This window comes from Culex quinquefasciatus, chromosome 3, assembly GCF_015732765.1.
Source record: "Culex quinquefasciatus strain JHB chromosome 3, VPISU_Cqui_1.0_pri_paternal, whole genome shotgun sequence".
NCBI classification, from domain to species: Eukaryota; Metazoa; Arthropoda; class Insecta; order Diptera; family Culicidae; genus Culex; species Culex quinquefasciatus.
Window position 1 is genome coordinate 90,742,560 of NC_051863.1, and position 16,390 is coordinate 90,758,949.

General features: G+C 34.1%; 1 protein-coding gene and 1 long non-coding RNA gene across 6 annotated transcripts in view; both read right to left on the bottom strand.

The window, feature by feature from the left end:
• LOC6051347 (dynamin) overlaps positions 1 to 16,390 on the bottom strand; it is a 515,697-nt gene that overhangs the window by 42,604 nt on the left and 456,703 nt on the right. For 2 of the 5 annotated variants that reach the window (XM_038263305.1, XM_038263304.1), the window contains one exon: positions 14,734 to 14,926. The exons of the other annotated variants lie outside the window; for them this stretch is intronic. In XM_038263305.1, coding sequence (XP_038119233.1) covers positions 14,749 to 14,926 — 178 coding nt within the window. In that variant the 3' untranslated portion in view covers positions 14,734 to 14,748. Of the gene's footprint in view, positions 1 to 14,733; positions 14,927 to 16,390 lie in introns of those variants that run through there. 5 annotated transcript variants of the gene reach the window in all.
• LOC6053187 lies at positions 3,532 to 5,899 on the bottom strand. Its single transcript, XR_005278512.1, has 3 exons — positions 5,838 to 5,899; positions 5,208 to 5,775; positions 3,532 to 3,779 (listed from the first exon to the last, which is right to left on the bottom strand). It is a non-coding gene; the product is annotated as an uncharacterized LOC6053187 (long non-coding RNA).

The following is a 16,390-nucleotide window of genomic DNA, read 5'->3' on the forward strand; positions in this document are numbered from 1 at the left end:
TTCATAATATTGATGGAATTACTTAGATCCATGATTAAACTTCAGGGTAAGAACAACATCATTCGCAAATTTTAATCCAATCTGGATAGCTTCCATCATGGATGTAGCATTACTCATTGTTTGAATCAAACCAAACAGTGAGTTTTGCAAAAAGTCATTTTTCAAACGTAACATCGCCGAGATCAGAAGATCCCAAAGCGTTGCCAGCAGAAAAATTTTCAAATGAAATTTGAGGTACCTGCCCAATTTGAAGATTGGTAGAGGATTTAAAATTCGTGGATGAACCCGAACCCGAAACGACGTTGGCATAAGAAATACCATTGTGTTACCTAACTTTTCCATGGTAGGGGTATTGTTCGAGTGAGACAGCACGAACGTTTGATTTAAAGATGCAGGTACAACCTGACTTTGAGAAAATTTCGGTTTGGTTTTCGGCTGATGCTTAGCACGAGAATCCAAAACCTTTTTTCTGATGGGGCAATCCCAGAAATTTGATTTGTGATTTCCACCACAATTTGCACATTTAAATTGGGTGACTTCTTTCACGGGACAATTGTCCTTGTCGTGAGAAGAATCCCCGCAAACCATGCATTTTGGAACCATGGCGCAATGATCAGTACCGTGACCGAATGCCTGGCAACGCCGGCACTGGGTCAGATTCTGGCCATTACCGCCATGTTTCTTAAAATGCTCCCACTTTACCCGTACATGGAACAAAAACTGAACTTTGTTCAAAAGTTTCAAATTGTTGATTTCATTTCTGTTGAAATGAATCAGATAAAATTGTGAAGTCAAACCAAAGCGAGAAATATTCCCGTTTGATTTTTTCTTCATTGGTATTACTTGGGATGGGGCAAAGCCAAGCAACACCTTAAGTTCGTTTTTGATCTCATCCACCGACAAGTCGTTGGAGAGACCTTTCAGGACCGCCTTGAATGGACGAGCATTCTTGGTCTCATACGTGTAGAAATTGTGTTTGTGGTTTTTCAAATAACCAACAAAAGTTTGGTGATCTTGTAAAGATTCCGTCAACAAGCGACATTCTCCTCTTCGACCAAGCTGGAACGAAACCTTTAAATTGCAAGTTTCCTTGCAATTCTTCAGTTGCGTTCGAAAGCTGGCCAAATCGGAGACGGAAGTCACTACAATTGGCGGAGCCTTTACTCGTTTCTCGACGGCAGAAGGCTCAGTACGAGGAGAAGGATCCTTGTCCACAGTTTCGGATAAAACACCGAAACCGTTTGCCAATGGAATTGGAGAATTGACCTCACTTTCAGAATCAGAATCAGACCTCGGATGAGGCTGTTTTCTTTTCTGTTTCCGTTAGCCGATTTAGCGTTCAAACGCTTCACCGACGTAACGACCAAATCTTCAGAAGATTTGCGTTTACCTTTGTTTTGACGCATTTTGCAAGCAAAGTTCTCTTAAAAAGATGGCTTCGTTTGTAAAATACAACAAAATTTCAGGTGGGGTTAGTCTTGAAAAGACTGTTTAGAATTTTGGAAAGTAACTCAGGTAGTCTTTAAATAGACTGTGAATTTTGTTTGAAATAACTCTGAGCTTAGGTAGTAAAAAATACCGCAGCTCTAGTGTCCGTTCACCACGAAGGTTCGCAAGACACTGGGGGCAGCGGAGGTGGGAGAAGTTATCTAGTAATGTACTAAAAAGTTATCTAGTAAAGAACTAAAACTTGAAAAACATCGCGACTAGATAACTTTTTAGTATAGAAGTTATCTAGTAGCGATGTTTTTTAAAAACATATAATTTACAAGATAACCAAGCTACTAGATAACTTCTCCAATATTTTTTTTTTGTTGGAGAAGTTATCTAGTAGCTTGGTTATCTAGTAACTTCAGAAATTATTAAAAAATATTCCGAAGATATCTAGTAAGCTAAAAATATTTTAAAATAATTTTGGAGAAGTTATCTAGTAATTTCAGAAATTATTAAAAATATTCCGAAGTTATCTAGTAAGCCAAAACATTGCATTTTTTTTTGGAGAAGTTATCTAGTAGCTTGGTTATCTAATAATTTCAGAAATTATTTAAAAATATTCCGAAGTTATCTAGTAAACCAAAAATATTGGAATTTTTTTTGGAGAAGTTATCTAGTAGCTTGGTTATCTAGTAAATTCAGAAATTATTTAAAAATATTCCGAAGTTATCTAGTAAGCCAAAACATTGCATTTTTTTTGGAGAGGTTATCTAGTAGCTTGGTTATCTAGTAATTTCAGAAATTATTTAAAAATATTCTGAAGTTATCTAGTAAGCTAAAAATATTTTAAAATAATTTTGGAGAAGTTATCTAGTAGCTTGGGAATCTAGTAACTTCAGAAATTATTTAAACATATTCCGAAGTTATCTAGTAAGCTAAAAATATTTATATTTTTTTGGGAGAAGTTATCTAGTAGCTTGGTTATTTAGTAATTTCAGAAATTATTAAAAAATATTCCGAAGTTATCTAGTAAGCCAAAACATTCCTTTTTTTTTGGAGAAGTTATCTAGTAGCTTGGTTATCTAGTAATTTCAGAAATTATTAAAAAATATTCCGAAGTTATCTAGTAAGCCAAAACATTGCATTTTTTTTGGAGAAGTTATCTAGTAGCTTGGTTATCTAGTATTTTCAGAAATTATTTAAAAATTTTCCGAAGTTATCTAGTAAGCCAAAAAATTGAATTTTTTTTGGAGAAGTTATCTAATAGCTTGGTTATCTAGTAATTTCAGAAATTATTAAAAAATATTCCGAAGTTATCTAGTAAGCCAAAACATTGCATTTTTTTTGAGAAGTTATCTAGTAGCTTGGTTATCTAGTATTTTCAGAAATTATTTAAAAATTTTCCGAAGTTATCTAGTAAGCTGAAAATATATAAACAAATTTTTAGAGAAGTTATCTAGTAGCTTAGTTATTAAATAATTTCAGAAATTATGAAAAAATATTCCGAAATTATCTAGTAAACCAAAAATATTGGAATTTTTTTGGAGAAGTTATCTAGTAGCTTGGTTATCTGGTAACCCGCATAGAAAAAAACCGTTTGAAAATCATTTGTTAAATATTCAATCAACATTTTACCCAATTGTATAGCCACTATTTGGTAAGTCATTTTTTTAATTCCTCACCGTCTCTCAAATAGTGAACTATTCCCCATATATGTTGTTAGCAATATTCACTATTTGATTTTTTCTTCTAGTGACACTTTGTCAAATGCTTTCTGAAAGTTCATTTTTGCGTATATATTTTAGAGATTTCACCATTTCTCAAATGGTATTTTTATGGTTTTAAATAGTTATTTGAGTGATTTTTCATGACGCGATACATTTTGGGAAATAGTTGTAACAATTCGAATTAACATCAATTTTTTCAAGGATTTTCGGAATTTTGAGCAAAAAAACAGTGCAGTTTTACTTTGTCCAAATATTTTAATATATTTTGTCATTTTAGTAGTACAATGATCGAATTAGTCAGTGTCTAGAGGTTTGTCTTGTCCAAAAACAAAAAATCTAAGCTCGACAAATCTCAAGGAAATTTCCTACAGCAGGAGGTTGATCAATGTCGTACGCCCCATCCAGCGCAACGGTTGCATTTTCGATGCCAGCTCCATCCTTGACTTGAAATCGCTTGCGATAGGAAACGGCGCAGCTGTACCATGCCGGTTATTAGTAGTTCGGAAGCTTCGAGTTTAGATAAAAGTGGGACCGCTGGTTGATGAGAGCGTGTCGTCCCTGATGGTCTTGCACTTAACGAAATTCAGGTTCAGATCAAAGCAGGCTTCAGGTACAAACCTTGAAAAACAAAAAAATAAGCCAAAATGTACTTATTTACAATAAAATATTCAAGTCCAATGGTGATATTCCACTCTACGTTGAATAAATTACATCCTTGATACAAAACCTGCAAATTAATCGAGTTTCACATTAGAATTTATTAGATTATTATTAGAAATGAGAGAATTTAGAGAACATAATTTGTAAGCGCAAATCAAACAGAGTACTTCTGATTTATCTGAATTATGTTTGATGGGCAAAGAATGGGCTTGACATAAAAAAGAAAATGGAAATAAAAAATAAATCTCCTCGTCCCACCTTTGTAAGAACAATTAGGTTTCTTCTCCTACATAGAAACCTAGATTGATATCCGGATTTCAGTCCTGTGGAATAAAAAAAGAAATCACAAAGTATCAATTCCGAGAGGTAGATTTAACGACATGCTCTTAAGGCCTTAATTCCACTAAAACACATGAAATGAAAGGTCGTAAGAGTATTAACCCTTTCAAATGTTACTGAAGAGGAGGACGAGGAGGAGGAGGGAAGATAAGCTAAATATACCTGTCTAATTGACCGCGTCAAACTTTGCCCACGACCGTCCTCGACAGTGTCGACTAGAATGCACAAGATCAGGTCCACACAATTCGGGATTCACCGAGAGAATCTGTCGCTAAAAACTCATCCTTGTTGGTGGCAGCCGGAATTGGAATCAAAAATCTGGAAAGGTACTTTTCGTCGAAATCTGAAACAACAAGTTTGTTTGCATTAAAATTGGTTTTCCGGTTGATTTGTTTTGGTTGATTCGAACGGTCATTTCCGGGAAGTAAACAAAACTGCTGGAGTTTCACGTAGCACTCTAGAAGCAGATTCTTCTGAAAACAAACGATCCGGAAAACCACTCAATTGTCTTCTTGTGTTGTTTCCTTGTTTTCCTCCTCGGCGGCTTCGATCTTTTTTTTTCTAGCTGCTCACGGATGTAAACAAACGCAACCAATACTTGCTGTGAGGATGGAAAGCAATTCTTTTTACACTCACTTTTGAAAAAACAACACACGAACCGTCGCTTGTGTGCTATCTTGTGACACGTCCTATCTGTTTACAGCAGACGTGTCACAATAGTGAAGGTGCTGATAAACAACCGCGAACCGAGACGACCACGACGAAACGCACCAAAACAAGAAGAGTTTTGACTTGTCAACTTTCAGCGCAGACTTCTTTTGTTTGTCGCTGCGCGTGACGGGCGAAAACAGAAATATAATTACTAAGTGAGAGAGAGAGAGAGAGAGAGAGAGAGAGAGAGAGAGAGAGAGAGAGAGAGAGAGAGAGAGAGAGAGAGAGAGAGAGAGAGAGCGCTTTGTGGAATAGCCTTTCACAACATATATGTTTTTGGTGTAAAATACAAACTGTGAGTTTATCAAAACAGAACGTTATAAAAAAATTACTCACTCTCTCTCTCTCTTTGGGCAAGTCCAGCCTGACGTGACCCGCGTAAATGCTGCACCAAGTCCTTCCGCGTCAGCGCGTCGTACGGTTCGTTCCCACTGCACTGGAACTGCTCATTCTGCTGCATTCCACTTTCGGTTCCCTTGATCTCAAACAAGTAAGCCGAGGCGGCAGTTGAAACAGATCGTACAGCTACATGATATACCGGTTCCGCTTGTTGGCCCAGTCCTCCACCTCACCACCACCCGGTCCGCCTGCGGTAGTTCCGACTGAACCAGCTCATCTGAAACCTTCTTCGCGCGCAACAGGGTCGTACCCGACAGCTGGCCGGTTGGCCCGCATGGTCGATCGTGGAGTAGAATGTGTCAAAGTGGTCAAAGATGCCGAACGGGAACGAGCTGCTTTGAGCGCATCCGGAATCTCGCCCGAGTCCAGAACGTGCCCCACGCAATAGTTGTTCTTGTCCGAGCTGATCATCTAGCTGTTGACAGTTCCGGTTCCTGTTTGAGCAGTTCGACCTTGACCTCGACCTTTAGAAGGCCGGCGGCATTTGGTTTAATTTTGTAGTCCACTGAAATCGATACAAATTATAAACTAAACACCATAAAAGAACCAACCACGAACTCTACTCACAGTTGTCCAGCTTGACCGGCATGTTGGCGTCGTACTTTTCACTCCTCCGAGGACAACAGTCCTTCCTCCTCATCCGGCTCACCAAACAAGTCGCAAATCCGTTTTCTTTCCTCCTCCGGGTCGACCTTGATCTCCGAGCGCAGCACCGGTCTCCGCATGGCTTCGCCCGGTTCCCGCGATGAATTGTTCATCTTTTCGTAGCGCGATCGCTTGGCCAACCCTTCCGAGAAGATGCCGGATGTTTGAATGAAGGCACTCTTGTCCCGGCCGGCACCCGCCTTGCCATCTTTGTTACATTCCGGTTTGATCCGCTGCTTGGGACCGGTCGAGGCAGTCTTACCGTTTCTAATAAAATAAAAACCATTATTCTAGGAACATTTTCCTCCTCAAAGATTACTCACGTGTCCTTGTTCCGGTGGGGGGAAAATTGGTTTATATTTGGGCCTGAATGAGCACTTAAAACGAGATTTCAATCGAAAAGCAAAATGTGGTTGAACTTTAGACTGGTTGCAACGCGGCTCTACTTTGTTCTAGCTGTTTCATTTTTCAAATAGAACTAAAACAGACCACGCGCAACGCGGAGTTGCAGTTTTATTTTTCGAGCAGTATTTTGAAACCGGAATAAAACTGCTCGACGAGTTTGTTTCAAACGTGAGACGGTTTGGAACTGGAATAGAACTCAGTTTCAAAAAAAAATCAGATATATAAAGATATCCACGTATTCTTACACACACACTATGATGCTGTGTTGATAATCATACGCACACAATTAAAAGCATTTTTTTGAAACAACATTTAGATCAGCGCGTTGCGAGCACCGTGTTTTAGTTTCATTTCCGCCAGTTCTAAAAATTTAAAACTGCTCGTAATTTGAAACAATTGGGTCCTAAAATGAAGCTAAGATTGCTGATATTATTGTTTACAGCGATAAAGCTTATTTTTCTGAGTACAATGACCCTTTGTACGACCACAAAGAGTTTTAAATTGATTTTTAAATCAATTTTGAAAAATTATCCTAGCGGTCCTTCTTGACAGAAAAGCTCCTACTTGACAGCTCGTTCCAAGGGGACCATAGTTGATCCATCGAAAAAATGTTGTCTTGTCATTATTTTTTTTGCGTTAAAATGAAAAAAAGTGATCAGAAATGGTTTTTAATCGTGTTTTTTACCGTTGTACATAAAAATTGACATAGGGCTTTAGTACCCAATTATAAAACTTCGCGCTGCAGACAGTCTTAGTGTATATAAAAACCAAAACATTCAAGTTTTGATCCGAGCAGAAACGTCAAACCTCATGCACGCTAACCAGGCGATCTCAATTTTGAGATGAATGTCGCAAACCGGCTAAAAGTGAAACCACTCAACGTTGAGATGACCAACTCGATCTCAAAATTGAGATGGGCAGCTCGATCTCAAAATTGAGATGCGCCTGGAGCAGGAAAAATCGCAGAAAATCGGTGATTCAAGGTGAATGTTCATAAAATTGGTCAAAATAAGTAATTCGGTGTTGGGGTGTTGGACTTTTTACCGAACTGTACGGTAATTTTGAATTACAGTGAGATGAACCCGAACCACGGACGTCCGTGCCCGAACTTTCGGTAAAGTTGCTCGATCAACATTCGTTTCCGTTTAGCGATGTCGGAACCACTCGCGAAACATCCGGGTTTCCAAAGAAATCAACACAAAATTACAAGCAAAATTTGTTATTTTTATCTCCTTAGACATGCTTTTTTAATACTAACCCCGAGTAGGCCGCGGGTAATCGGCTCCCCTCCCACTAACATTTACACACAAGATCCTCTGTAATTATTAAGTCAAATGTAATTACAAAAGCCGACTCGGTCCTAACCAGGTCCCAGTACCGAAAAGGACCTAATAAAAATAATTTTATGAAAAAAAAAGACATGCTTTTTGTTTTGACGGTTCCCCATAGAAATTTGACAGTTCTCAAAACCGACGAAATTCCAGACTAAATCGGTCCCTACAGAATCGGCCTACGAATAGACTGATTAAATCGGTTTTGGTATTGTTTACAAAGTGGACTTAGTGAAAATTTTGGTGGCAACTTGTTTTTATATTATTTCATTTAACAGCAGTTATTTTGGGTATGTTTAAAATAAAGTCGAACCAAGAGTCGAACATTTATTGCACTAGTTTTAGCAGTAAGTGGAATTTATAGTAATCTTGATAGATTGATGTTTATTTTAGAAATTTATATAATTTTGTAGGTGCTTCAATACAAAGCCAGGTTACAAAGGTCTTCCGGACATACGTAACTCTTGGATGATCCGGAAGATGGCCCATGCGGCTAAATAGCTTATGATGACCCACTTGTTTCTGCTACAGCTTCCCGTATTTCCGGAACATCAATCGTTATGTGAGGGAGCGAAGAGATTTGAGGTTATTTTTTTTTTTAAATTTGTGGCAATTACTTCCGGGGGGGCTACACATGGTGTAAATATGTGTTGGAAGAGCCTTGGCAGTAGGTTCATTCCGGTTGAACACCGTTTTAATGCATCGATTAATCAAACGATTTCGTCGGTTGCAGTGGGCCGATTTAGTCTGCCGATTAGTCGGTCGATGCCTGTGTTAAGGAGGAGGAGGAGGAGGAGGAGGATTAGTTAATTTAGTCGAATAGTAAGTTAGACAATGACAACATGATTCAAAATAATAATATTTATTGCACCCGTAGGTACTATGATAACAACAACAACTACGACGATGACAGAAATGTTGTTGTGGCGGGACGTACCTAATTGGCGCCAGCGACGACCGTCATGATGGCAACGGCTCGAAAAATCCCGAGAATCTGGTCTGAATTATGGAGGACGTGAAAATCCCGGAAACTATTATGAAACTATTATGAAACGGCTATCCGTAACGAGTGCTACAAAAAATCCGAACAAACTTTTTTTTCCTACACCGACTAAAAACAATGTAAATAAAAATAAAAAAAAAGTTTATTTCATTGCTTTCAATTTATACTATTTGGTTTATGCCGAAACCGCCCAAATGCACAAACATAAATACTATTTTCTATTCAATTCACAATGTCGTTCCAAGTTATATTCTATTTTTTTAGTGTACAGCAAATACTTGTCGAGAAATTTAAGAAATATCTGTCAAATAATCCATTCATTATCAAGAATATGATCAAATTCTTGCAGTATTTAAAAATTAAATTTACAATTTTCCAAATACTAACTATTCGTGAAAACATCACCACCATATTTTTGAACCAACAATTTGACAAATCATTATTATTTCCCATAAAGTAATTTAATGTTTCTTTATGGTCACTAAATCATCCTCGTTCATCCGGGAAGCTAAATATATTTAATATTTTTTTTTAGAAGTTATCTAGTAGCTTGGTTATCGAGTAATTTCAGGAATTATTAAAAAATATTCCGAAGTTATCTAGTAAGCCAAAAATATCTGATTTTTTTTTAGAAGTTATCTAGTAGCTTGGTTATCTAGTAAATTCAGAAATTATTTAAAAATGTTCCAAAGTTATCTAGTATGCCAAAAAATATTGGTCGAATTTCAGTTATCTAGTTGGAGAATTTTTTTTTTTTTAGAAGTTATCTAGTAGCATGGTTATCTAGTAATTTCAGAAAAAAATTAAAAATGTTTCAAAGTTATCTAGTAAGTTAAAATATTGGAGAAGTTATCTAGTAGCTTGGTTATCTAGTAAATTCTTTGTTTTTAAAAAAACATCGCTACTAGATAACTTCTGTACTAAAAAGTTATCTAGTGGCGATGTTTTTCAAGTTTTAGTACTTTACTAGATAACTTTTTAGTACATTACTAGATAACTTCTCCCACCTCTGTTTCAACTAGTTTTTTTGGAATCATTCTCAAAATTTTCCATTGATGGCTGCGAAGCCAGGTATTTTCACACATCTTTTTAGCTAGTTTAGCTAACTTTGCCACTATTCTTGGTAGGTGTTTTGGTTGGAATAGCTAATTTTTCCACTATTTCTACAAGTTTTTTTTCAAAAGCCTCAATTGCTGCCTGCAAAGCACGCATTATTCACCCAGCCTTTTGGCTGATTTAGCTCGTTTCTTTTTTGTTCTTGCTTCGTTTTTCGGTAAGTCCAGCTAATTTTTCGACTGTTTTAACTTGTAATTTCGAAATCATTTTAAAAATCCCTTGCTGCCTGTAAAGTTGTTTGCTTTTTGCTGGTGTAGCATGATTTTCCGCTATTCTTGGTACGTTTTTTGGTAGTCCAGCAAGTTTTTTGGATGTTTCAATAGTTTCCAGGCTTTTTAAACTATGTTATAGTTGATCATCCTTATAGTACGGCTTTGTTATTCTAATGACAAATTAAAAAAAAATACAGTAATACAAAAATACAAAAATACAAAAATACAAAAATACAAAAATACAAAAATACAAAAATACAAAAATACAAAAATACAAAAATACAAAAATACAAAAATACAAAAATACAAAAATACAAAAATACAAAAATACAAAATACAAAATACAAAAATACAAAAATACAAAAATACAAAAATACAAAAATACAAAATACAAAAATACAAAATACAAAAATACAAAAATACAAAAATACAAAAATACAAAAATACAAAAATACAAAAATACAAAAATACAAAAATACAAAAATACAAAAATACAAAAATACAAAAATAAAAAAATACAAAAATACAAAAATACAAAATACAAAATACAAAAATACAAAAATACAAAATACAAAAATACAAAAAAATACAAAAATACAAAATACAAAATACAAAAATACAAAAATACAAAAATACAAAAATACAAAAATACAAAAATACAAAAATACAAAAATACAAAAATACAAAAATACAAAAATACAAAAATACAAAAATACAAAAATACAAAAATACAAAAATACAAAAATACAAAAATACAAAATACAAAAATACAAAAATACAAAAATACAAAATACAAAATACAAAAATACAAAATACAAAAATACAAAAATACAAAAATACAAAATACAAAAATACAAAAATACAAAAATACAAAAATACAAAAATACAAAATACAAAATACAAAATACAAAAATACAAAAATACAAAAATACAAAAATACAAAATACAAAAATACAAAAATACAAAATACAAAAATACAAAAATACAAAAATACAAAAATACAAAAATACAAAATACAAAAATACAAAAATACAAAAATACAAAAATACAAAAATACAAAAATACAAAAATACAAAAATACAAAAATACAAAAATACAAAAATACAAAAATACAAAAATACAAAAATACAAAAATACAAAAATACAAAAATACAAAAATACAAAAATACTAAAATACTAAAATACTAAAATACTAAAATACTAAAATACTAAAATACTAAAATACTAAAATACTAAAATACTAAAATACTAAAATACTAAAATACTAAAATACTAAAATACTAAAATACTAAAATACTAAAATACTAAAATACTAAAATACTAAAATACTAAAATACTAAAATACTAAAATACTAAAATACTAAAATACTAAAATACTAAAATACTAAAATACTAAAATACTAAAATACTAAAATACTAAAATACTAAAATACTAAAATACTAAAATACTAAAATACTAAAATACTAAAATACTAAAATACTAAAATACTAAAATACTAAAATACTAAAATACTAAAATACTAAAATACTAAAATACTAAAATACTAAAATACTAAAATACTAAAATACTGAAATACTAAAATACTAAAATACTAAAATACTAAAATACTAAAATACTAAAATACTAAAATACAAAAATACTAAAATACAAAAATACAAAAATACAAAACTACAAAAATACAAAAATACAAAAATACAAATATACAAATTAAAATTAACATAATTTAACTTTATTCAACTTAATTCAACTTAATTCATCTTAATTCAACTTAATTCAACTTAATTAAGCTTAATCATTTTGATTTAACTTAATTTAACTTACTCAAACTTGATTTTAATTAATTCAACTTAATTTAACATAATTTTATTTAATTCAACTTAATTTTACTTAATTTTACTTTATTTAACTTAATTTATCTTAATTCAACTTAATTAAATTTAATTTAACTTAATTCAACTTAATTTTACTTAATTTTACTTAATTTAACTTAATTTAACTTAATTTAACTTAATTTAACTTAATTTAACTTAATTGACTTTAATTTAACTTAATTTAACTTAATTTATCTGAATGTAACTTAATTTAACTTAATTTAACTTAATTTAACCTAATTTAACTTAATTTAACTTAATTTAACTTAATTTACTTAATTTAACTTAATTTAACTTAATTTAACTTAATTTAACTTAATTTAACTTAATTTAACTTAATTTAACTTAATTGAACTTAATTTATCTTAATTTAACTTAATTTGACTTAATTTAACTTAATTTAACTTAATTTAACTTAATTTAACTTAATTTAACTTAATTAAACTTAATTTAACTTATTTTAATTTAACTGAATTTATTTGAATTTAACTTAATTTAACTGAATTTAACTTTATTTAACTTAATTTAACTTAATTTAACTTAATTTAACTGAATTTAACTTAATTTAACTTTATCGACTTTAATTTAACTTAATTTAACTTAATTTAACTTAAGAGCGAATTTTTCACCGATGTGGAACAGGTCGTATCGAGGTGCTCCGATTTGGATGAAACTTTCAGGGTTTGTTTGTCTATACATGAGATGAACTCATGCCAAATATGAGCCCTCTACGACAAAGGGAAGTGGGGTAAAACGGGCATTGAAGTTTGAGGTCCAAAACACATGAAAAATCAATCAAAATCAATTCCAACTCTCTTAGATGCATTCGAAAGGTCTTTTAAAGCCCTTCAAAATGTGCTACAGACATCCAGGATTGGTTTGACTTTTTCTCATAGCTTTTGCAAATTAGTGTTAAAAATGGATTTTTTTAAAACCTTAATAACTTTTGGCAACAGCCTCCAACACCCATACTCCCATAGGTCAAAAGTTAGGGAATTTCATGGATTATAAGCCTACGGTATTAACTTTTTGGCCAATTGCAGTTTTTCTCATAGTTTTACGATTTTTCTAGAACAAACATTTTACAACGTTAGTTTTTGCCCTGTAGGCCAAGAAGACGGCACTTTTTGGTCTCAATTTTGTCATATTCGGAATCCTCGGACAATTTCACGTAAGTTAGAAGTATTGGAGTTGTAATTTTGATTTAAAAATTAATTAAGGGTGCACAGCAGCCAAGGAAGTAGTTGTCTTCTTATTCCAAATTGGTCAAACTTACGAACCCAATCCTAAAAGAATCTTATTGTAAAAATAGTCAAACTTTGTTGTAAATAACTTTGAAGACAGTAATTTAGGGGATGAATTAAAAATCACATCAATAGTTCCCGTATTTTTGAAGATACTAAAATGTCTGTATCAGAAATCTGGGTGCAAAAGCTATGGTTGATGTGTACCGTTAAATAAAATATTTTTGAAAAAAGAAATAGATCTTATTTACCCTATGATCAATACGTCAAATGCTGTATCAAGTAGGCGAAAACTTGTTTTACCCCTAATCCGATAAAATTCTAAATAATATTTTAATTAATTCTAAATGGCATTTTTTCCAATCAAATTCAAAACTCCAACAACTCAATCTAATGTAAAATTTTCTGAGGATTCCGAATATGACAAAATTGAGACCAAAAAGTGCCGTCTTCTTGGCCTACAGGGCAAAAACTAACGTTGTAAAATGTTTGTTCTAGAAAAATCGTAAAACTATGAGAAAAACTGCGATTGGCCAAAAAGTTAATACCGTAGGCTTATAGTCCATGAAATTACAAATCTTTTGACCTATGGGAGTATGGGTGTTGGAGGCTGTTGCAAAAAGATATTAAGGCTTAAAAAAACAATTTTTAACAGTAAATTGCAAAAGCTATGAGAAAAAGTTAAACCAATCCTGAATGTCTATAGCACATTTTGAAGGGCTTCGAAAGACCATTCGAATGCATCTAAGAGAGTTGGAATTGGTGAAGTTTTACGGACATGCGAGCAATTTTAAGATTTTTCATGTGTTTTTGACCTCAAACTTCAATGCCCGTTTTACCCCACTTCCCTTTGTCGTAGAGGGCTCATATTTGGCATGAGTTCATCTCATGTATAGACAAACAAACCCTGAAAGTTTCATCCAAATCGGAGCACCTCGATACGACCTCTAGAACAAACCGAGCAGAATCTACAAATACTGCCTCTTAATTTTGCTTAATTTTACTTAATTTTACTTAATTTTACTTAATTTTACTTAATTTTACTTAATTTTACTTAATTTTACTTATAATTTAAATTAATTTTTCTTCATTTAACTTAATTTTTTACTATGTTCAGTTTAATTATAATAAACTTAACTTTACTTAATTAAACTTGATTTTTAATTAATCATAATTTAACTAAATTTAATTAAATTTATCTAAATTTTACTGATTTTAACAAAATTTAATCAATTTAACTTAATTTAACTGAATTCTACTTTTTTCTAAATTCAACCAAATGTAATTCAAATTAACTTTCACTTAATTTAAAGTAATTTAACATTATTTAGCTCTATTTTTTATGTGCTTCAAAGGCATAAAGTGCCCTGCTCGTACGGATCTGTCAAACATTGGCCAGTCTATATCTAGACACTCTGTACCCGCAGCCTTCCCCCACGTAGACAGATGTCCATACAAAAAAAGTGGAGTGTGGACAAACGCCAGCCTCCACCTCCCCCGCCAAAGGGTTCACGACAAAGGGATGTCACCAATCGTCCAAACAAAAATTAGAGGCTCAACTTCTAACCTCTTTCCTCAACACAAAAAAACTTCTCACCTAATCAACTGAAGATCTCAGCCCGCAGAAAGTCTTCCTGGCTTTCAATCCATTCACTCACGCACTATCTCCACCTTTGCACTTGCACTTTCGACTTTCAAACGCAGAATCGTCACAAAACTCCGCGAACTGAGCGGCGTAAACAGGATCAAACACGATACGAGACGTTCTCTTGCTTTGTGTTGGTCTCGAACTGATGATCTGTCAAAAAATCCATACTGCCGGTTCCAGCTACACAGAAAAAAAAAATTGTGTAAATTTACATCATTTATGATGTACCAAAAGTGCACGTCATTAATGATGCGAATTTACATCAAATTCATTTGAAATTTAAATGCCATCCGATGTAAACTTTTCGTACAAAATTGGTCCCAAAACATGTAAAATTCCGATGAAACTAACGTAAATTCACAAAAGCCCAAAATTTTTTTGCTCCGTTGAATCTAGAATCTGATGTAATTTTCAAAAGCTTTCGTAAATACCAGCCCAGAAAGATTAAATGTTTAATTCATTTTTTGATCAAAATATGTTTTCTTGATTGACCTGAAGTAGAACAAATCTTTCTGTACCGTGATACAAAAGTTTTTTCTTAGTTACATCAAATAATAGATTCAACGGAGCAACTCTCGAATGTTTTTTTTAAGGGAGTGATAACTACAATGCGGAATGTACTCACCTGACACAACAATCGGCACTGGGAAGTCTCGAACCTTGAGGACCAGTTGGCGAACTGGCCACTGGCTGCACATTTCGAATCCCCCGCCGTCGGAGTTGTCGCCAAGCTTGGCTTGCGTGACCGGTTTTTTGCACAGCACCTGGGCGTTTATCTTGAGCCAGTGAAATTCGGCCAAAAGCTGGAGGACTGCTCCAACGGCAGATAGAACAGGTCTCACAGCAGCATAATGTCAACGCACGTGAGTTCCTTTTCGTGGGCGTTCCTGAAAACGAGTAGAGTTGAGGCTTGCTACAAACGAAACAACATGTACGACCTACTTGAACTCTGCCAGCTCCGCATTCGAAATCAACGACGTGTCCGAACTCTCGACCTGCTTGCTTCCGGAACAGGTCTAGAAAAAATTAAAAGTTTCAGCTCAGGCTAAAACTTTCACAAATCCCCACCCGCTTACCGATGTCGTCTCCGACATCATCACGTCGTCAAAGTGCGTCTTCATCACGTGCTTCGGCGAAGTCAAACTACTTCCGCACTCCATCGGTTCAACCGCCTTCACGCCGCCGTCGTCCTCTTCAATGTTGGTTGATTACCACCTCATCGTTGACGGTCTCGTTTTCCTCGCTCGCATCGATCATTTTCACCTCGTTTTCGTCCAGATCAAGCTAGGCTTGCACTTCCTCCTCGGTCTTGAGTTCCTCGTCCACAAGCAACGGTATTTCCATCGATTTTCGCTTCTCCGCCGATTCGTCCAGCTGCTGCTGCTCCAGGTCGTTCTCAATCACGGCGTCGTCCTCCAACGGTTCGCTCTTGTTGCCTTTGTCCTCGGCGCAGTCTTCGATAACGTCCGTCGTATTAATGCTCATGATCGGGCCGGGAATGCTCGGGATGGAGATGGTCGTCGGGATGGCAAGGTTCATCACGGCGGCGGCCACCGGATTTGGCAGTGATTCGTTGGTGACCACCTTGGTGGCGGACACGAGCGAGTTCATGATCGGCGCGTGCACGCTTTCCGAGGCGCTCGT